Source organism: Fistularia commersonii, chromosome 1 (assembly GCF_037954325.1).
Source record: "Fistularia commersonii isolate RoL2024-O1a breed Wild chromosome 1, RoL_Fcom_v1.0, whole genome shotgun sequence".
In the NCBI taxonomy this organism is placed as follows: domain Eukaryota; kingdom Metazoa; phylum Chordata; class Actinopteri; order Syngnathiformes; family Fistulariidae; genus Fistularia; species Fistularia commersonii.
The window spans coordinates 1,064,980-1,086,311 of NC_141284.1; the positions used below are offsets into that span (position 1 = coordinate 1,064,980).

Below are 21,332 nucleotides of genomic sequence, written 5' to 3' on the forward strand. Positions count from 1 at the left end.
TACAAAGCTAGCTTTCACCCCGCAGTGTTTTTGGATGCAGGTTTGGTGAAAGCATTTTGCTGCCGTCCGAGTTTGGCTTTTCATTCTTGGATAATTGTTGTTTTTCTGGAAGGCTAACTTTCGCATACTTAGCTACATGTTTGGTGTAAAAATGCCGACGTTTATTGTCCTCTTTGACAACTGATGCCGCCTCATAACACAAAAGACAAACCCCTTTTTCTCAAACATGTATTGGGTTTCCCATCTTTCTTCGACAGCCTTCCATCTGCAGCAACTTTTCTCTTTCTGGACATTTAGGGATAATTTGTATTTCACATTTCCACATTAATGTGGATACATGCGATCTAATGGCGGGACGCCGTCACTTTGCAGGTAACGTGATTGGCATGAATTGTGGGAAATGTAGTTTATGGTCAATGCACGTTAGAATTCTTTATTTCAAGACAATCAGACCTTTTATGCGGGCCTTGAGTTTGAAAACTGAAATTAAATCAAATATATTTGGTCTTCTTGACCAACCTGGATTCGATAAGCATTGACAGAAAATGTTCTCGCAGACGCAGAAAAAAAACAAGCGGTTCAGGTGTTTTGTGACAGAAGGCATTTATTGATTCATCTTAAAATCAAAAAAAGTGTTTATTAGTGTTTCTATGTTCCAAATGTTTTCCTTTCGTCTAATATTTCTTAGTATATTATTATTATTTTTGTGCCTGAGTGTGGGGCATACAGAGAGGGTTAGCCCCGGGCCCGGCAGCCCTCTGAACGGCCCTGCTCACAGGGACTCAACCAGTCCAAACTGGATTGCTAGCTTCATCGTTACCCAATTAATATCCGAGCCCCGGAGCCAAATTGTGCTTTTAAGTCGATAATAATGTGTATTAAATTGACTATTGATGTTTTATCCGCGTAAGAACGCGCCGTGGGGGGAAAACTTTGGTTATTTTCTTCCGTTTGAGAGCCTAGAAGGAGGTGGCTAACCGCGGCGGAGCAGGTAACTCTACACTCGGGTTGCTTTAAGGAGCACCTGTCGTCCCGGCATCCTTTGCGCGTCCAATATGGAAGAGCTGGAGGTGGAGGTCCGCGGCTCCAACGGGGCTTATTACAAGGTAAATACCCACTTATCATCCACCATTTCGCCGCCGTGCCGCGTCAGAGGGCATCGTGCTTATCCGCCGAACCCTCCGCGGTCCCCTCACCCCCGCCGCTGCGGCTGCGTTTCTCCCCCGACGAGCTCCGAGCACCATGCTAGCAACTGGCGTTAGCATGCTAAGCTAGCCAAGCTAGCGCCGCTCTCGAAGCTTCGCCACTTTTTTAAGTACCCGCACGCCGGCTAGAGTGACGGGAACCCCGCTTTCCCCTTCCGCCGGGCCGGGGAAGACGACTCCCGATCTCTCGGCTCGACATCCAACCCCCGCCCCCGCCTCAAATCGTTTATATTCGGCTTAAAAACCACATCGAGCTTGGTTGTTTTGACTGTAACTTCCAAGTGCGGCTAATTGGAACTTCCCATCATTTACGGCCAAGTCCGCCCGGAAGTGGCCGTGTGTCGGTGTTTCGGGCACAATGGCGTGTTCCCGGCGACCCCCCTCCCCCACCGCCGGGCTATTATTTGACACTCCATCATGCCCGACTTATTTTCTGTACGTGTTGCCCAGCTGTTCCCCGTCAGTCACGACCAGCTGACAGGAGAGGCGGGCCAGGGACACCCAAACCCCCGGTTGCTATTTCTAGACCCTCCGGCCCAGAAGATCCTAGAAGCCCCGTCCTCTCCCCCACCCTCCTGCTGGTTTCTTTCCTCCCTCCTTCACTTTCGATTCCCAGGCTTCTTCTCCAAGCCCTACCCACTCTCTGAACCCACCTTCCGAGTTTACCAACGCCCTGATCTCCCTTAGCAAGCTCTGAGCTCGCCGTCTCCATCCGCTGCTGCTGCTGATGTTATTGTTGTTGTTGTTGTTTTTGTTGTTGTTGTTGTCCCCTTGAGCACTTTGTTCGCTTTCTTGCAACCGGGGCTGCAAAACAAAGCGAGGCATTCCAGGTTTTTCCTCATTTGCTTTTCGTGTGTGTCTTGTAACTTAATGAGAACAAGATGAGATGAGAACCCTAACATTTAAATGGAATGATTAGCGCCTTTCCGACTACTAATACGCACTTGACGTAGCTTAGCACAGGTGGGGTCGCACCTGAGGTCAGCAGGTGTTGATGAGGACATTAAAAGCAAAAAGGTTCGACTCATTGCGACAGTGAAATTAGAGATAAGATGAGAACAACTTTATTTATCCCGAAGGAAATTGTTGTTCCAGGGTTTCAAGCAAAAACATAACCGTAATAGATAATAGTAGGAAGGAGGAAGAATAAGAAATACAATGAAATATAAATTGTCCTAACTGTTTTAATGTCTTAACGACAAAGATTTGAAGATTCCCTGCGGCTGAGGGAAGAAAAGAGTAAATTCAATTAACTAAATTGTAAGAGGTTTCATTTTGCAAGCTAGTCGTTGGCTGGACAGCACCTACCGTTTGGTTCTGATCTGCTCTATTTGAGGGGGCTTTAAGACATCTTAGCAGGTCACAAGGAAACGACTGGGCTTTATTTATTTATTCATTCATGAATTATCAAAATCCTACATTAAGAGACACGCCACCATTCACTCTGTCATTCACACATCATGTTACATGTCATTTACGTGTAATATAAAGACATACAACCATTCACCCTCTCATCCACACGTCCTATAAAGTCAAAACCATTCACTCTTTGATTAACACGCTGTTTCAAGACATGAGCGTTGACACGTTTGGACCGTGCAGGGTTTCCGCTGAACCTCCTGCATGTGTTTGGACTGTGGGAGGAACCGAGTGGAGAACACGGAGAACATGGAGACGCCACACAGAAAGGCCTCCCTTCGGGAATCCAACCACGGAGCTTTAGCAGCTGACTTGTACCTTTTTTGAAAAATGGCAATTTGAAATGGAAACTAAATTTTCTTATCTGCATGTAGAAGCTTCAAAGACCGATTTGATTGGTGGGGGATTAAGTGTTTTCATACTTTAACACTGGATTTTTCTCATTTGTTTAAATCATTATATTGGAAGTTTTAAATCAGCTCTGTGTGTCTCCAGAACGCTGGCTGCTCCCTGATTAATGCTTTTGTTTTTCATAAAGTGGAGGCTGAATTTTCAGCTTTAAATGGTTTCAAGAATTTTATTTAAGGTCAGACTTGGATGCCATAAGAGAGAGGGAGAAGATATAAAGTCTTGTTTAGTGGTATTTTTTATTTTAAAAGCAACTTGTTTTTGATTTATAGAGGAAAATAATGAAATTGATTGAATGGCCCCTTTTTTTTTTTAATTTTTGCTCGCAATTCTATTCAACCTCCGACTCGAGGCAGCCTTGTGTTTGTGATGAGGCTTCCTTAGTACTATATTACATTAATGGCACACAGCCTGCGCTATCCAGCTCTGGCCTTCCTCTCAATAACAACACGATTTGGCCCTGGGGTTTATATCCTGTCAGTATTCAAAAGTGAAAACGGTTCCATCCCAGGAAAAGACACCTTGATGGGTTACTGTACTTTTAAAGGCTGCACCGCTTATCCAGCACTCAGGGTCGCTGCGTGGGTTTGGGGAGTAGGGGCTTGAAGCCTATCCCAGCTGTCATTGGGCAAGAGAAGGGGGGGTTCACCCTTGATGGATCACAGGGCCACATATAGAAACATACAACCATTCACCCTCTCATTCACATATCGTAAAGAGAGAGACATGCCATGATCCACTCTGTCATGTCACGTATAGACATACAACATTCGCTCCCTCGTTCACATCAGATAGACATACAACATTAGTTCCCTTGTTCATACGTCATACAGACATACAACATTCGCTCCCTTGTTCACACGTCATACAGACATACAACATTCGCTCCCTTGTTCACGTCATACAGACATACAACATTTGTCCGTTGTTCACACGTCATCCAGACATACAACATTTGTTCCCTTGTTCACGTCATCCAGACATACAACATTCGCTCCCTCGTTGACGCGTCAAGTAGACATACATCTGCTCCCTTGTTCACACGTCATCTAGAGACATACAGTCAATAACTCTAATTCACACGGGGGCAATTCAGAGAATGCAACTGACCCACATGCCTTTGGACTGTGTGAGGAACCTCATGCAGGCGTAACCATAAGGTGCACCTTAAGACTCCTCACAGAAAGACTTCCTGCAGGAATCCAACTGGGGATCTTCCTTCTGTGAGGAGGGACCTCCAACTACCGTACTGCCAATAATCTCTCAGTTTTAAGCCTCTCCATTCTACGTTGCCTCTAGCGTATGTGGTCAGTGCTCTGTTTCGGTCCAATGTGGTTGCTGAGATGTTTCTCTGTGTCTCTGTGCTTCAGGGCATTGTCAAAGACTTTCACGATGACTCTCTCACCATTGCCTTTGAGAACAAGTGAGTTTACCCCGAGTTCCCGTTTGGCCCATCTCACAATACCCAGCTCCTGTTGAATAGGTGTGGAGTGTGAACTTTTTGTCTTGTTGTAGCTGGCAGCCAGAACGCCAGGTGCCCTTCAGCGATGTCAGGATGCCGCCTCCCGCTGACGCGAAGAAGGACATTGGGGAGGGTGAGGAGGTGGAGGTGAGGAGGATGCAAACATTCAGGTTTTTTTTTTTTTTGTCTTTCTTTCCTTCTTCATGCCTTCAATCCCTCTTTTCTTATCTCCTGTCAGATCCTCTCCAGAGCCAATGAGCAGGAGCCTTGCGGCTGGTGGCTGGCAAAAGTCCGTATGATGAAGGGAGATGTGAGTTTTGATTCTCTGGTTATCCTAGTTTCTGCATCTTCACCCCCCGTCATGGAGTAGGAACATTTTTGAAACTGAAAGTCAACCGTGAACATATGAACATAACTAGCACCTGCTAATGGCAAGCAATTTGTTCCGGCGGTGCTGTAAATATCTGTCTAAAGTTAGCAGCGCGACAGAACTATTCCAGCATCTCCAACAGATGCACAGCTCAGAGGCCCTAATGGTGTCAGTTGGAAAAAAAAAAAAAACAGCTGCAGAAAAACAGGTAACATAGCAAAACTTCCTTTCCCATGAAATCTATGTGATAAGAAAAGGCCTTTTTTTTTTTTTTTCAAGATATCAATATCTAATAAAGTCGTAAATGTCATTACAAGGAGCCATATTCTAAATCTAAAATGCTAATTTAGCTACCTTGGTTTTGCCCCTGTCAATTTTTGCAAACCATTTGTATAAATTCAGGCTGGGACTTTTAACACATTCATTTTGGTTAATTCAAGAAAAAAACACATTAAAGAAAATTAATGCATATTAATTAACAGAGGGACGGAATACACTGATGCACATTGTGACGATGGATGAGGCAGGTTAGATGGGAGGATCAATTAAAATGCTGTTCTCCGCACTTTATGTTGGACGGAGTTTGTGGAGGAGCAGCTCCACCCTCCATTAGCACTTCAATGCTATCTATATTGGTGCTTGAATGCAAATCAGTAATGTTAGCGTCATACAAGCACGCGTGTCAGTAATTTTGCCTTTGTAGGAAAACCCGGTTGGTATTGTTGGCGTTGCACGAACACACAGTTTGGTAATATTAGGTTTATACGAGCATGAAGGTCGTACTTTTAGCTTCTTACGAATGCGCAGGTTATAATGTTAGCTTTGTACGAGCGCACAGGTCGATATGTTAGCTATGTGCGAACGCGTGGGTCGTAATGTTAGCTTTGCACGAGCGCGCAGGTCGATATGTTAGCTATGTACGAACGCGCGGGTCGTAATGTTAGCTTTGCACGAGCGCACGGGTCGTAATGTTAGCTTGATACTAGCGCGCAGCTCTGTAATGTTAGTGTTGTACCATCACGTAGCTTGGACATGCTACCTTTGTATGAGCAATCTTGGTAATATAAGCTTTGCTGTGGAAGATAACAGCATTGCTAATATGCGCTTGGCAGTCAACACCGGCTCACATGACATAGGAAACTCACATTTTTTAAATTTCTCCTGCCAAATATTGAAATGGGACTAATTACATTTAATTATTCATTCCTGTGACTCGTTTATCAAATCAAGTTCCAACCCATGTATACATATATATCCTGTGAATTTAATATTGTGAAATGTCTTTTTGCGTTTCCAGTTCTATGTGATTGAGTATGCCGCTTGCGACGCCACCTACAATGAGATCGTGACCTACGAGCGCCTGCGTCCGGTCAACACCAACAAGGCAATCACCAAGAATTCCTTTTACAAGTGCACCGTTGCCGTTCCTCAAGATCTCCAAGAGGCGTATGTAGAGCATTATTTTATTTTTGCAAGCTTTGCAAGTCTGCACATTCCTCTAATCCCAATCCGCTGTCTTTACATGGGGGCAACCCCGGCTTTTTGCATTAGTTGCGTCTCCTTTTTGATGCGCCGAAATGTTTTTTTTTTGTGTGTTTCAGGTGCCAGAATGACAATGCCCACAAGGACTTCAAGAAAGCGGTGGAGGCCTATCGGATCTCGTACAGTCCTGAGAACAGCCAGCTGGTCATCTTGGTAAGCATTTTGCGCCTCTGCTCTGCTGCTTGGAGTGAAACGCACTTTCTGGTCTGCAGAGACAATCCCTCCCCCGGTTTGGTGCGCTGGAAGTTAAGTTTCACTTTTGATTCTGGTCATATCGCAACTTTTTGAGGCTAAAGTTACACCCACTCACGTCCGAGGACAGTGCATCACGCCTGGCGGTGAGAGATACGACTTTCAGGTTGACTGTTGATATGACGACAGCTGAGAGCTGTTAAAGGAAATAAAAGAAACTGGCATAGTTTCATAATCAAGGAAAGTAGCTTAACAGTCAAGCAGGAAAAGAAGCAGCGTTTGACCCCAGAGTGCAGCTTCTTGTTTTTGTGCTGAAGAGTCAACGTGATGTGTTGATACCATTCATTGAAGCGAGGCTTGCGATTTCTGTCAGGAGGATCAGAAGATGCGTTCGCACTGTGGGAACCTTCTACAGTTCCTGGAAACCTTGTCAGGAATCAGGCAGTTTGTTGATGCATTGTGACAGCAGAGGAACCAGGGAGGCTCCTTTTACAATTCCAAGGAATTGGTGACATAGGTGCTTGGTGAACTCATTAGCCCGGTCATTACCAGATACTTCTGGTGGAACGAGTAGCGCCATTTTTAAACCTAACCTGTTTGATTTTTTTTTTTGGAGGGGCAAAATGGCTAGAAGCAGCGAGAAATGGAGTAACAAAGAGAACCAAGATCTACATTTAGGCCAGAATAAATGGAGAGTTAGCTAACTATTAACTGGGATCCTCATGAGAAGATACAATTCCTCAACCCATCTGATAGTCCATGGTTATTATTCCACGGAGGCTGTAGCAGCTCATCTCACGGCCTGAGGGAACGCAAAACTAAAAGGCCCCCCTGGAGGAGGCTACTTCCTGGAACAGAATTGGAGACGGACACTTCTTAGAACTTCTCTCTCCATATTTACCTGGTTGACCGGGTTTAAAGGTGACACCATAATCCAGATCTAGTCGGCGTAAAGTTGGGACCCCTGCTCGTCACTTTTTAAAGTTCAGGTTGCGCAGTGGAGGAACCCAAATGAGTCGGGCAGAGAGGAGGTCACTTTTCAGAGAAAAGAAAAGTTGGATTCGATAATGTCTGGTTTTATCAGAAGCGGTGCGTTAGATGTTCCAGCTCAGGCGGCTTACAGAGGTTTCTACAGCAGTGTTTTCTGACACAGGTGCACCTCCACCTTGCCTAATATACTGTGTGTGTGTGTGTGTGTGTGTGTGTGTGTGTGTGTGTGTGTGTGTGTGTGTGTGTGTGTGTGTGTGTGTGTGTGTGTGTGTGTGTGTGTGTGTGTGTGTGTGTGTGTGTGTGTGTGTGTGCGCGTGCGTGCGTGTAGTCCACCAATGAGGCGACAGTGAAGCGCGTGTCCTTGCTGAGTGACATGCACCTGCGCAGCCTCCGGACCAAGCTGCTGCTCATGTCTCGCAACCAAGAAGCCACCAAACATCTGGAGGTCAGTGGTTTACGTCTTTTGTGGACTTAACAGAGCAGCGTTCCGAGTCCGAAGTGTGTGTCTCGTCCGTCTTGAACGCAAGAGGGTAGAAAATATGGATGTGGCTTTGTTTGTCGTTTCCACCACTAATAATAACTTCACTGAATGTCACTGCCTCCTGCCAGAGCTCCAGACAGCTGGTGTCATCTTTCCAGGAGGAGTTCGTGGTGAGACCGGACCTGATGGGCCTCGCCATCGGCAGCCACGGCAGCAACATTCAGCAGGCGCGGAGGGTCCCCGGCGTCACCGCCATCGAGCTGGACGAAGATACCGGCACCTTCAGGATTTATGGCGAGGTGGAGTGAATGCATGAATGTTAAAGCCACCATGTCCAGTCGTGGAAGAAGTGGAAATTTCCTGGAAAAGCACCGCCAAACACAGCTGTTGTCATGCTTTAATCGGCAACATTGCTGGCCTACTAGCTTGCTAGCTTGCTAGCGTGCGTGCCGCCCCCATGTGTCAGCACCAGCCAATCATATTAGCACAACCCCTCAGAGCAGCGCTTCTGTTGGCACTTGTACTTTCCAAAGAAGCGCCGACGTCCCAAACTAGTGTGTTTATAGTCTTGGTCCGAGAGCGATGAATTAGTAATATTCCCTAAATACGAGCCACGTCTTTAAATCCAGCTCTGGGGCTGGAAGAGGAATAAATAGAAGCACCTTTGCCTGCATGGAGGAGCGGGTACATGTATTATTGTTCGGTGTAACACACTGAAAATTGACCGTGTGCCAGACATGTGAATAGCTGATGATCTCTCACATGAGTGTGTGTTTGCGCACGTAATGATTAGAGCCTTGCAGACTCAACGTCGGGTAAACTGCTCCCACGCTTGCTTTCAGACGGCAGACGCTGTGAAGAAGGCCCGGGGCTACCTGGAGTTTCTGGAGGATTCGGTCCAGGTGCCAAGACACCTTGTCGGTATGTAGACACGTTTCCTCACATCCGTGCCCTGCGGGCGCCGTAGCGCACGATTAGCTTCACGTCTGGGGTGATTTTCCGAAAGAAACCGGCCAAGAAGACGGCGTTAAAGGACGAGTCGTACTGATATCGAACCGGATGCCGTTTTGTCCCGCGCTTTGTAAGGAAGCTGCGTTTAAGTCGTGTTAAGCCGTTCTCATGGCAACGCCGTCTGTTCAGAGTCGAGAGGTGTGCGAGCGGTCGGTGCTCTGCCAGGTCGCCGTCACAAACTCAAGCTGACCCGAACCTCCGCCCTGATGATGTCAACAATATTTGAATGCTATTTCCTCCTTGAAGGTCATTTGATTGGATTAGCTTTGGCTCTTCGGCAGAATTTTGATGCTTTTTCCAACATGTGTCAGGGCTGCATGGCGTCTGGCGTCCATTGCTCTGACATGCTTTAGTAGTCTACTTTGAGATTGACCTTTGACCTCCAGGAGGAGACTGACCGGCTAAACGCACGTGTCTGTACCTCAAATCCGCCAAGATGTCATGTTCATCAACCCTCCGAAGCCAGGAGAGATCTTGTGCGACAAATTAGAAGAAGTTGATGACTTTGTGTACCTTGGTAGCACCATGAGCAAGTCCAAAAAATCTAAACAGCCGTCCAAGCAGAACCAAGAAGACAATCTCCAAGAGCAAAGTCAAGACTGTGTTGCTGTTTGGTTCTGGATGTTTGAATGTTGGAAAGACACTCAAGGTGTCGCTGTTCCACAACAACTGTCCAAGAGGGATCTGTCAAATCTTCTCAGGAGACTAAACGTAACCTGCATGGATCCCAGAGATCGTGAGAGGAAGACCCATGTGGTCAGGCCACGCACCCCGAATGAATCACCATCCATTAGAAGGCACGAGGGAAGCGTAGAACCTCATCGTCTCGGCCTGTTAGCTCAGAGCTGAAGGAGGCGGGTGACTCCAGGGATGGCAGATGACCCGGGCTGGAGAGCAGAAGCACCATTGTAGCCTCGTGTCCCACCGGGGATCAATAGGGGATAAAAGAAAATGAGATTACTTGCTGCAAGACTGGCTCACCTCTGCGGATTCCTCCTCTGGACCCGTGCATATAATTGCAATCCACGCACCAGCGGTAGACACTCGCTGTCCGAGCCTCCCCCGGCTGTCCTGCTCGGCCGCCCGCCGATAATGGCGTCTGGTGTTAAACCGCTAGCGGCTTCATTATTTCTCCGCTGCTGTTTGTCCTCAGGAAAAGTGATCGGGAAGAACGGGAAGGTCATCCAGGAGATCGTGGACAAATCCGGCGTGGTGAGGGTCCGGATAGAGGGCGACAACGACAACAAACAGCCGCGGCAGGAAGTAAGCCTGCCACCGCCACTTGCATTAAAAAAAAAAAAAAAAAAAAGCAACATGAAGCCCGCGCTGCCTTTTTCTGTCCGCGACTCTCCCATACTAACTTGTGCGTGGTGGGTTTTTTTTTTATTTTGGTGACACAGGGAATGGTCCCCTTCACCTTTGTCGGTACGAAGGAGAGTATCGGAAACGTCCAGGTGTTGCTGGAGTATCACATCTCGTACCTCAACGTGAGTACACGCTAACACGCTAACACTTCTTACACCCTTTAATCAACTCCTTTAACACAGCTTGAGTCTTTGCTAACATTTAAATGGAATGATTAGCGCCTTTCCGACTGCTAATACGTGCTGGACGTAGCTTAGCGCAGGTGGGGTCGCACCTGAGGTCAGCAGGTGTTGATGAGGACATTAAAAACAAAAAGGTTCGACTCATTGCGACAGTGAAATTAGAGATAAGATGAGAACAACTTTATTTATCCCGAAGGAAATTGTTGTGCCAGAGTTTCAAGCAAAAACATAACAGTAATAGATGATAGTAGGATGGAGAAAGAATATGAAATATAAATTGTCAAGGTTAAGGCTATCAAGTGTTTTAGGGTCTTAAGTACAAAGATTTGAAGATTCCCTGCGGCTGAAGGAAGAGGAATTAAAAAGTCTGATAGCCTCAGGAAGGAAAGACCTCCTGTGGCGTTCAGTGGAGCTCCTTGGTGAATTAAGGTGAATTAAACAATTAAGATCGTTTACAAGTTGTGTTAGCAGATGATTTGTTGATATAAAGCCAGAGTGCAAGAAGGTCCGTGTTGAACGACAGCCGCGATGGTCTCCGGTGGCCCTGGATCGGCGGTGGAGAGAGAGAGAATAGATGATCTGAGCAGAAGTTAGATGCTGTTAAAAGCAAGTCGTACGGAGTTGACGTCGGGAGCCGCAAGTCTGTCTGGATCACTGTCAGATTGTTCCTCCGTGAAACCGACCGACCCGGTGAAATGTGTCCTCCTGGTCTGGGACGCTGATTGTCAATGGCATCCCATTTTTTAGTAGCACCTAACCTTCATAGATGTTGCTTGGCTGTCCTGTGTGTGTGTGTGTTTAAAACTGCCTATGTGTTGTTTGCTTTTGCATGCACTGTGCTGGTACTTTGTGTGTGTGTGTGTGTGTGTGTGTGTGTTGGCTTTTGCACTATTTGTCCGTGTAGGAGATGATGGAGCTTCTTGCAGAGGGCCAGCAGCTGCAGGAAGAGCTGAGGCAGATTGTGGATTATCCACCGGGAAACCGCGTAGCACGTTTGACAGCCTCGGCATGTGATGTTGATGTGTGTACGATCCACGAGTAGCTCTTCTCAGAGACTTCCTGGATTTCTCTGATGCACCTGAGACTTAGAAACACCCAGATCTTCCTCTCCTGTCAACTCCCTCGCCTTACGGTTATGTTCTTTTTGCCGCCTTGCAGGAGGTGGAGCAGCTCCGCCTGGAGAGGATGCAGATCGACGAGCAGCTGCGTCAGGTCACGCTGGGCCACCGGCCCGCCGACAGGGAAAGGGGCGACAGAGGAGGAGGGTATAATGCAGAAGGTAGCGCCAACGCCGCCTCGTCCTCCTTACACGTCGGTCGCTCCTACAACAGCCGAGGCCGCGGGCGCAGAGGCCAGGGCTACAACGCCGGGCACGGTATGTACGCTCATTTTCTCTGAACGGCACCTAAACACGGGGTACGACGGTGCACCAAGAAGTAGTTCGGGGGGTTCATTACAATCCAGCAGACGCCCGAGTCCTAGAGATCCTCCGCTAGAAGAGGGAGATTTGTTAAAGTGAGGCCGCAGGAGCAAGAGTACAGTCGGCCCTGGTTGTGAAGTTTCTTCCTTCAGGAGATCTACTATTATTTATTATTGTTATGTTTTACTTGAAACTGTTCCAATGACCAAAAGACAGCAGGCAGAACTAGAGGTTGCAGAGATGAAGATGTTGAGGTTCTCTTTGGGAGTGACCGGGATGGAGAGGATCAGGAATGAGCCCATCAGAGGAACAGCACATGTTAGATGTTTTGGAGAGAAGCTTGGAGAAGCCAGACTGAGATGGTTGGGTCATGGACAGAGGAGGGATAGAGAATATATTGGTAGACGGATGCTGGAATTGGAGCTGCCAGGCAAGAGGTCTGGAGGAAGACCAGAGAGAAGATTTATGGACGTGGTGAGAGAAGATATGAAGGTAGTTGGTGTGAGAGAGGAGGATCCAGAGAATAGGGTGAGATGGAGAAGGTGGATTTGCTGTGAAGACCCCTGAAGGGAAAAGACCAAAGGAAAGGAAGAATTTGTCACAGGGGTGCAGGACATGTATGACCAAGACAAAGTGATGACGGCGATGGCTTAAATATGAACACTCTGTTCATGTCCAAACCATGGTGAAGATCTGGGTAGAAGGTTGATGAAGGTGGAGCTGCCAGGCAAGAGGTCTGGAGGAAGACCAAAGAGAAGATTTATGGACGTCGTGAGAGAAGATATGAAGGTAGTTGGTGTGAGAGAGGAGGATCCAGAGAATAGGGTGAGATGGAGAAAGTTGACTCGCTGTGGCGACACCTGAAGGGAAAAGCCGAAAGAAGAAGAAGAAGAAGATGTTTTACTTGAAACTCCGGCACAACAATTTCCTTCGGGATAAATAAAGTTGTTCTTGTTCTCCTTGAAGTCCTCGCTGCTTCGGCGAGGTGGACAGTACTGAGATCCACTTCCTCCCGCTGCTTTTTATCACGCGTACGTGTCGTTTGGCTTTTGCCAATTTGTCTGGAAGTTGTCGCCATCTTCCGCGACGTACGCTCAGGCTTCTCTTTCCAAGAACTACCGCAGGAGCGAGAGCACGTTCTTCTGGCAATCGGCAAGCGGCGGTTTGACTCCCCAGTTATTTCAGCACTATCTCAGCTCTAACCACACGGTTCAGCTTAAATGCCGCGAGAACTGATACCTCACTTCTTGCGGGGTGGACGTGGAAGCCGTACCAGAAAAAGACCATCTCCGATGTTCACGGGTGCAAAGAGAAACCAGTTGACTTTGGCTCGGGTTTTAGATTCCTTGCGGTTCATTGAAGATTTGCTTCCAGGCGCCCACTCGGAGCACTCGAACGCATCTGAGACCGACTCGGAGCGCAAGGACGAGCTCAGCGACTGGTCGCTGGCCGGAGAGGACCAGGACAGGTGAGCAGGAGCACACAAGAGCAACCAAGGAGCTCCGTGAAGACCAACGCTCCTTGAGGGTCAAGCAGTGTGTGTGTGTGTGTGTGTGTGTGTTAATGTTGAACACTTTGCCGCGCAGGGACAGGGAGAGGAGCTCCCGTCCACAAAGAGACAGTCGCAGGAGACCAGGACCCGGCAGAGGGCGAGGAGGACCTGGTGGACGTGGAAGAGGAAGAGGAGGATACAACAACAGTTCAGGTAAAACCCTCGGCGTGGACCTCGTGAGACACGTAGACCGGCGTGTCTTTTTACGGATCCCGTCATTTCCCCGTGGAACGCCGCAGCGGGTCCGAGGAGCCACGACGACAACTACGGCGCCTTGGAGACGAACACGGAGACGGACCAGACGGCCGACACGGACGCCAGCGAGTCCAACCTGCCCGCCAACCGCCGCCGGAGGTCTCGGCGACGCCGAACGGACGAGGACGCCACGCTGATGGACGGCATGAGCGAGTCGGACAACGCCTCGCAGAGCGAGAACGGAATAGGTGAGACGTCGGCGCCGATCATCTTCTGCCTCCTGGGACGCTTTCAGATCGGACCAGAACCGCCGACGTAGAGAAAACGTTTGTCTTACGCATCGAAACCTCCTGTGTTGCTACGGCGACACACGTTTTACACGACTGTTCCAGATAGAGCTGCTCCGTAACTCGTGAACTCTACGAGAGGAGAAGCGACGCGGGGTTGCAGGTCAGGCGCTAGGTTACCAGCTAACTTCAGGCTAATCCCTCGCAGCTGATGGGAAACATCTCCAAGCTGCCGTTCCACGTCTCTCTTATCGGTTAAGGTTTGGATTGTGATGGTCCTGTGGAGACGACCGATCCAGAACATCTTGTGTCGTCGTCATGCCATTCGTAAACGAACCGCTAAGCTGTTAGCGGGTGGATTTTACCCCGACGGCGGTTTCTCGCGCTCAGCCCTGAGCTTCGGCGCGTGTCAGAAGGTCCTCGGCGGCGAGATGTTACCGGCGTAAAGACGGCCTTTAACCCTCTGTGACGACCCCCCCCCCTTCAGATGAGTCCGAGGCCCAACCGCAGCGCCGTAACCGTAGCCGACGTCGACGCCTCCGCCTGCCCGAAGAGCGGCAGCCAGGTAACCATGGCGACCACCCCGTGCGGTCAGAGTGGCTGTCGCTGAAAGGACCTGCGGCCGGTCCCGTCGACCCGCTTGTGTGTTGTTGAGCTTCTAACTGCACGGGTTGCTGTGCAGACGGAGAACGTCCCTCCTCGTTTCATTTTTTTGGGTACTAATCCCTCGGACCGCCAGGGCTGTTTATTTACTAACACTGACCGGTGGCATCTTTTCCTTCTCACACCCCTCCCTCCCTCCCTCCCTCCCTCCTCCTGCACAGTGACGGTGGCCGACTACATATCCAGGGCCGAATCCCAGAGCAGGCAGACGACCGGCCAGGACGACGTGAAAAACAAGGACGTGGTCGGTATCTTCTTCTTCTTCTTCTTCCTCGCCGAATCCCATTGGTCCGTCTCCGTCTTGAGCCCGTCGTCTCCCCTCAGGGCCAGGTGGACGCCATAGCCGAGCACGGCCCGGCGCCGACCCACGCCACGACCAACGGCGGCGAAGACGAGGCGGCGGAGGGGAAGAGCGGCGGCGCCGCCACCCCGCCGCCGCCTCCCGTGGAGAAGGACGCCACGGCCTCCTTGGAGGAAGACTCGAACCTGCAGCCGCCCGTCGTCAACGGGCTCTCCTAGGTTCCAGGACGGTTTCAAATGTCTCCGCTTCAGTTTCACTCGGGGAGGGGGGGGGGTATTTCAAAGCCCGACGTCAGCCTCCACACACACACACACACACACACACACACACACACACCTTCTGTCCAACTACTCACTTCCATTTTTTTTTTTCTTTTTCTTTTTTTAAAAAACCAATAGTTCTTCCTGTATGAGCTTGCCAAAGATAGTCAAAAACACAAAGCGGAGGTGGCTGCGCCGCTCTCGGGTCCTGGGGGGGTCGGGGAGGGGAGGGAGGGCGACTGAATGCAGTATTTTTACCAAGTAGACAGGGATTCCACACACACCCGTACTGTGGCACCAACGCAGCAACTTCCTGTTTTTTTTTTTTTTTACTATAATGATTATTATTAAATTCAAGATCATAGCAGGGTTTTGAACACAGATGAAATAAGCTTCCACCATCAACTTTTTGTTTTCCCCAGGATATTTTGTGCATCTGAAGTAGTTTGTATACTTTGAATCGTCCTGCATGATCAGTACCACAGCGCCGGGGGTTGTTTGGGGAGCGCGTTCACGTGATCAGCTGTCGTGCCTTTTTGAGAGTAGATCCAACATGTGGTTGCCTGGCTCCGCGCGCCTTCTGGAAGGCTTTCCACGAGGTGTCAAGACGCTGGTGAACGAGCGAATTGTTGTAGCCGCGTCGGCGGGCGATGTCAAAGGTCAAGCCGTGAGGTCCGACCTGAAACTAACAGATCACCAGCGTCGGGAGGCGGTGTCGCGGAGGTTTTTTTTTTTTTTTTTGTTTTTTTTTTGTTGTTATTTTTTGGGGGGGTTCACTCAACCAGCACAACGTCACGCTCCGCCAAAAAAAAAAAAAAAAAAAACATCAGCAACTGTGGGAGCCGCGTTTTCTGACTCTGCCGGCGCTCCGGCGCCCGAGAGACCCCGGGAAGATTTCAGAGGCATATCTTTTTAAAGGAAAAAAAAAACTCCGGTGTGATTATTCTTAATGTTTAGGGGGGCGGGGGGGGGGAGGGGGGGGGGTCCAGTTATCCTTTGTATAAACCTGTCGAGGAGTTTGACTTTAGCTGCTTTGTTTTCCAATATGCAACCACTTTGTCGATAGAGGGTCTGTTACCACCGCGTTCTCTGCACTGAACCAATAATCCTTTATGTCCTGTTAAAAAGTCAGGAGTCTGGAAAACTGACTTTTTCTTTTTTTGAAACCGTGGAGCGCGGGCGACCACGTCGCCGCCGCCGCCATCTCCTGATTTTTTTTTTTTCTTTCCCCCTCCCCTCGTGGTTCTTCCATAGATCGGCTTGCTGGAAACTGGTGTTGACTGTTCCAAAAACAAAATAAGAAAATTAAAAAAAAAAAAAAAAGGATTATTTATTTTAAAAGTGTACAGTATTTAAAAAAAAAAAAAAAAAAAATAAACCTCTTTGACGCTAAAACTTTTTTTTTTTAAAGGATAATTTGGACTACTGACAGTTGAACATCCTTTTGTTTGGTCGACAACTTTTTTTTTTTTTTTTTTTTAAGGATCATTCTGGTTGGTTGATGTGCAATATGTTTTGTATGCAGGTAGTTCTTAAATAAAGTTGATCTTCCATGTAGATCTAAAACCTCATCCTGTCCCTCACATTAGTCGTCTATTCCAAGTGTCTGGATTTCACTCGCGTTTCAACAGTTCAGACAAATCGACTCGAGAGCAAACATCTTTTGGTAATTATTTAGGAATAATACATCTTTGCCTTGGTGTTTGTTTTAGGGACCTCAGCCAATCACCTACCTCCATTTAACCCCTAACCAATCATCCATCCATGAATCTCTTCTCTGGTCTTCCTCTGGACCTCCTGCCTGGCAGCTCCAACCTCAGCATCCTTCCACCCACATCTCCAGGATGTCCAAACCACCTCAGGTTCCCGATATCTCTAGAACATCTCCGGATCCTCTCCATCCTCCCAAAGAGGAACCTCCACACCTTCATCTCTGCTGCTTCCAGCTCTGCCTCCCATCTTCTCAGTGTCTCCAAATCAAGCATGGTTGCTCTCACCTCCATGTTCTCCACCTTTCATTTTGCAGAAGAGTAATATCATCCACAGAGTTAGCTGGCGGATGGATATTCTAGCTGATGCTAGCTTAGCAAAAGTTGCTAAGCTAGGGTCCTGCAGCAAGCAATAACATGGAAAGCGCTCTGTCCTGAATGCTAAACAGCGTGCAACCCTTTCTATTAGCTTGTTGCTAAATGCTCCGCTACCATGGAAACGGGTCCTCAAGAAGCAGGCGCGATGACGAAGAGCTTCGTTGGAAACGTGTATATGGTTTATTGGAGAAAAGCAAGGAAGCCCCGGCTAAGTCAGTCAGTGCAGCAGCTCCAAAAAGAGCCGCGTGAGGTCCATCCTTCTGTTTCTTCTATTTCTTGGTCTGCCCTTCGATCAGATCTTTCGCTTCGTTTATCTTTGCTGCCAAGTATGGAGATCCACCTGAGAAGGAAGACGCACGCAAAAAGGTTCATGAGCGTCACGGTGATTTTGAAGACCTCGGTTCCCCGGACGAGATCTCTGAGAAGGTACGTACCCCTGTCCGGGTGGTTCAGGATCATCAGTTTTCTGTGGGCTTCTCTGATCTTGTTCCTGTTGGCAGTGGGACTGGACGACACACACCTTTAGTCATTACCGGCGGGAACAATCGACACCTGCCCGGTGGGCGTCCACATACCTGACGCCTAAAACCAGGGCAGCTTCTCTCTTGGTCATCTTTGGCTCAAATCCCCCTCTGTAGTAGCCCCCTCCAAAAGCCTGGAGCAGTAAGAAGAAAAGGGAACAAGCTGTGTGGATCGTGTTCATTCCTGACGCTGAAGATCTACAGAGCTGACAGGTGGGTGACGGTTTCGTGCTTACAGCTTTGGGGAAGCTCTGAAGGGCCTGCTTCACCTGGGGCTCCATCTGCTTCATGGCCTGCAAGGTGTAGCGGCCTGGGTGGCAACAGAGGGGAAATTCAAATCGTTTTGAAAAACATGGGTGTAATATTTCATGCCCTTCAGCAGATTCGGATTAATTACAAGTAAAATCCAGAATGTATAGGTGGAGCACTGAACTGCCCTTTAAACTGTTACATATTCAGCTAGTGGTTTGTTTGGAGGTGATGAGGGGGGGTACAAAGCAAAACATGTTTGCACATCTTATCAATTTAAAAACAGAAAACTAGCTTCTTTGTTATTATTCTCTTGCAGGAGCTGCTTACCTGCAAATCCAGCTGCGGCCAGAGCCAGACCCACCGCTACCATGGAGCTAGCCTGGATACACACACATCCACCGTGTGACAATTATGATAAAACACCGCAGATACGCCGCGACTTGAACTTAAAACACAATTAATTGGAAACCGCAGAGGGAAAAAGAGCCGAATATATTGAACGATACAGCGTGTGTGTTAGCTACCTTACGCAAGCTAAGCCAGATGTTAGCTTAAACGCAATAACGCGAAGCTAGCGTTAGCCTAGCCGCTCCGTTTTGGTTAAAAAACATCGAGGTCGTGTTTGGGAGAAACAACACGATATCTCTCGGTTTTAATAAATGTCAGAACATCCCGCTCACCATGTCTCCGCGTCTCGTCCCGTCACACGCAGCGAATCAAGGCAGGAACTTCTGACCTCTCATGGTGTCCGCGGCTGCGTCTGTTTGTGCCGGAAACGGTGCCGAAGTGTCGTAAAACCAGCCCGCTGACGTCACACGTTACGTCAGTGCCGCAAAGCAGTCCTGCGCATAAGAACAACTTTATTTATCCCGAAGGAAAATGTTTAGCCAGAGTTACAAGACAAGTATAACAATAATAAATAACAGTTGAAAATTATACAAAAAAAGGAGAATAAGAAATACAAATAAACGATGAAGGGTTTTAAGTAACAAGTGCAGACTATAAAGTGTCTTTTGAAAAAAATATTGCACATGAAGCTAGTTATGAATATATATATTCAGATAAAATTATTACAGTTTACAGTAAGCGGGTGAGAGGGTGAGAATAGACACCAAAACTACAACAAGGACAATGACAAAAATAAACAGGATGTGAGTGGAGTGACTCCGACGAGGATAAAAATAGATAATGTTGTTAAGGTATGACACGTGTGACGTTTACATTTCACGTTGTTATGGCAACACAGTGAGTGTGAATGACAGGGTGAATAGTTTTATGTCTTAATAAGATGAATGGTTGCATGTCTCTATTTGTGGCCTTGTGAAAAACCAGGGTGAATCGCACCTCTCGTCCAATCACAGCTGGGATAGGGTGCAGGATAAGGGATTGAGAGGAGGAATGAATGAATGAATGAATTTTTATTCTTGTCATTGCCGTTGTCACTTGATTTATATTGTTGTTCAGTTTATTTTTAGCTCCGGTTGTGTATTTTTTTACCCTTACTGTTCCATTATGTTGTCCATCATTATCCCTATTTATTATATACTTTATACTGTACACACTTTATAGCCTTGACTTTGACACTATAGTTTTATTTGTATTTCTTATCCCCCCTCCTTTTTTTTTTTTAACTGTTTATATGATTTCCTACTTTTATTTATTATTGTTATGCTTTACTTGAAACTCTGGCACAACAATTTCTCTCAGGATAAATAAAGTTATTCTTATTCTTATTCTTATTCTTATTCTTATTCTTATTCTTATTCTTGTTCTTATTCTTATTCATTTGTGGATGTCTTGCTACTTTCTGTCTTCTAACTGTCTCTCTGTTTATATCATATTCATTATTTTCATTATTATTATAATAATTTTTAAAGTTTTATTTATTTTTTTTTTAATTTCTGATTTTATACCTGTTACGCTGCTGTGACAAAGTAATTTCCACATTGGGGATCAATCAAGTTTTTCTTATCTTAATGAATCAGAAAGTATTTACATGATGGTAAATTATACTGAAAAACATCCCGTCTGATTTTCTATTTCCCGGGCGGATGGCGCGGCACGACCCGCAGCCAATCGGAACGGAGCGCCACGTGGGCCCGAGCGCCAATCAGAGGCGGGAAACTGACCGTTCGGGATAACGGCGGAAAGCCGAACTGAACGGGAGCGCGTTGGATGGGCGTTACGGTGTCGTTGCTGCACCATGGGGTCACTCTCCATTCACACGGCGAAGGTCTGGACCAGAAGTCATTTATTCATTCTCCAAACCGGCGTGACCAGCGGCGAGGACGGACCCCGGCTCCGTGTGAGCGGCCTTCTGCCTCGACCAGACGGACGATCTATCCACGCTAACGGCTACGTGCTAAAAGCCGACACCAACACAAAGGGAAGCGGCGTCCGCCTGGCGAGACGCCGCGGGAGATCAGCGGCCACGTTTGGAGGAACATCTGAAATCCCCGACGGCGGCGAGCACAATGGCGCCGCCGCAGAGAAGAGCGGCCCAATTATCGCCCCCCCCCCCCCCCCCCCCCGTCGCTTTTGGATAATTATGATGTTTTTCCCGACGCAGGAGCGGCGTAGCGACGAAGTGAATCTCTGGGTCCACGCCGGGTTCTTGTCCTGGGCCTCCACGCTCAATGGGAAGAGCCAGTGTGTGTGTGTGTGTGTGTGTGTGTGTGTGGTGGGGGGGGTCTGGTCCCTGAAATCATATGGAATTACATGTGTGTGTGTGTGTGTGTGGGGGGGGGGGGGGGGGGGGGGGGGTCAGCCGCTGCAGACAAAAGCCCACAGGAAGCTGCTATTTCTGCGTTTTATGAACCCGAGCGAGCAATTTAATTCTTTTGTTCGGCCCGAGTTCTACTTCATTGATTAACAAAAGCGGGGATATATTTTCCCTTTTTTTTTTTTTTTTTTTTTTTTTTTTTCTTTTCCTCCCTCCACCCCCCTCCCCTCCTGCCCCCCTCCCCGGTTTTTTGAAAAGCCTGAAATGTCAAGCCTTCCAAAGGAGATTATTCGTGGCGGCGCCGTGAATGGCGCCCGGAGTCACCTTTTGTCTACAATTAAATATTCCGGCATAAATATAAAAGGGGGAGTCTGAGATGGAGGGGGTCGGGGTGCCGTGGGAGGAAGAGGAGGAGGGTGGGGGAGATGGGAGAGGTAGATCCGGC

General features: G+C 48.0%; 2 protein-coding genes across 6 annotated transcripts; one reads left to right on the forward strand and one right to left on the reverse strand.

Annotated features, from left to right (window-relative positions):
• The first annotated feature begins 926 nt into the window (after positions 1 to 926).
• Positions 927 to 16,876, forward strand: fxr1 (FMR1 autosomal homolog 1). 5 transcript variants are annotated; one of them, XM_086174824.1, is made up of 19 exons: positions 930 to 1,106; positions 4,403 to 4,455; positions 4,548 to 4,641; positions 4,733 to 4,804; positions 6,162 to 6,310; positions 6,466 to 6,559; positions 7,917 to 8,033; positions 8,198 to 8,368; positions 8,912 to 8,990; positions 10,234 to 10,343; positions 10,472 to 10,567; positions 11,532 to 11,648; positions 11,786 to 12,002; positions 13,422 to 13,515; positions 13,634 to 13,752; positions 13,839 to 14,042; positions 14,569 to 14,646; positions 14,906 to 14,988; positions 15,069 to 16,876. In XM_086174824.1, exons 1-19 carry the CDS (start codon positions 1,056 to 1,058, stop codon positions 15,261 to 15,263), a joined length of 2,193 nt encoding a protein of 730 aa, XP_086030950.1. In that variant the 5' UTR covers positions 930 to 1,055; the 3' UTR covers positions 15,264 to 16,876. The 5 variants fall into 5 exon arrangements, with proteins under 5 accessions (XP_086031116.1, XP_086030950.1, XP_086031032.1 ...); XM_086174906.1 differs by having other exon boundaries at positions 931 to 1,106; positions 10,481 to 10,567; XM_086174990.1 differs by lacking the exon at positions 14,569 to 14,646 and having other exon boundaries at positions 927 to 1,106.
• Positions 16,877 to 17,549: 673 nt separating this feature from the next.
• Positions 17,550 to 18,965, reverse strand: dnajc19 (DnaJ (Hsp40) homolog, subfamily C, member 19). The gene is made up of 6 exons (XM_086175282.1): positions 18,846 to 18,965; positions 18,493 to 18,544; positions 18,150 to 18,223; positions 17,968 to 18,047; positions 17,827 to 17,897; positions 17,550 to 17,732 (listed from the first exon to the last, which is right to left on the reverse strand). The coding sequence occupies exons 1-6, from the start codon at positions 18,846 to 18,848 to the stop codon at positions 17,662 to 17,664; spliced, it is 351 nt and encodes a 116-aa protein (XP_086031408.1). The 5' UTR covers positions 18,849 to 18,965; the 3' UTR covers positions 17,550 to 17,661.
• Positions 18,966 to 21,332: the final 2,367 nt, after the last annotated feature.

Excerpts from the sequence above, each read along its gene's own strand:
- fxr1 (XM_086174824.1), top strand. The coding sequence starts at position 1,056 with ATGGAAGAGCTGGAGGTGGAGGTCCGCGGCTCCAACGGGGCTTATTAC. Across the intron at positions 8,034-8,197 it reads AAGCCACCAAACATCTGGAG|AGCTCCAGACAGCTGGTGTC; the intron begins GTCAGTGGTTTA and ends GCCTCCTGCCAG. Across the intron at positions 8,369-8,911 it reads CCTTCAGGATTTATGGCGAG|ACGGCAGACGCTGTGAAGAA; the intron begins GTGGAGTGAATG and ends GCTTGCTTTCAG.
- dnajc19 (XM_086175282.1), bottom strand. Across the intron at positions 18,048-18,149 it reads TTCAGAGCTTCCCCAAAGCT|GCTTTTGGAGGGGGCTACTA; the intron begins GTAAGCACGAAA and ends TTACTGCTCCAG. Across the intron at positions 17,898-17,967 it reads GCCCTGGTTTTAGGCGTCAG|TCCCACTGCCAACAGGAACA; the intron begins GTATGTGGACGC and ends TGTGTCGTCCAG.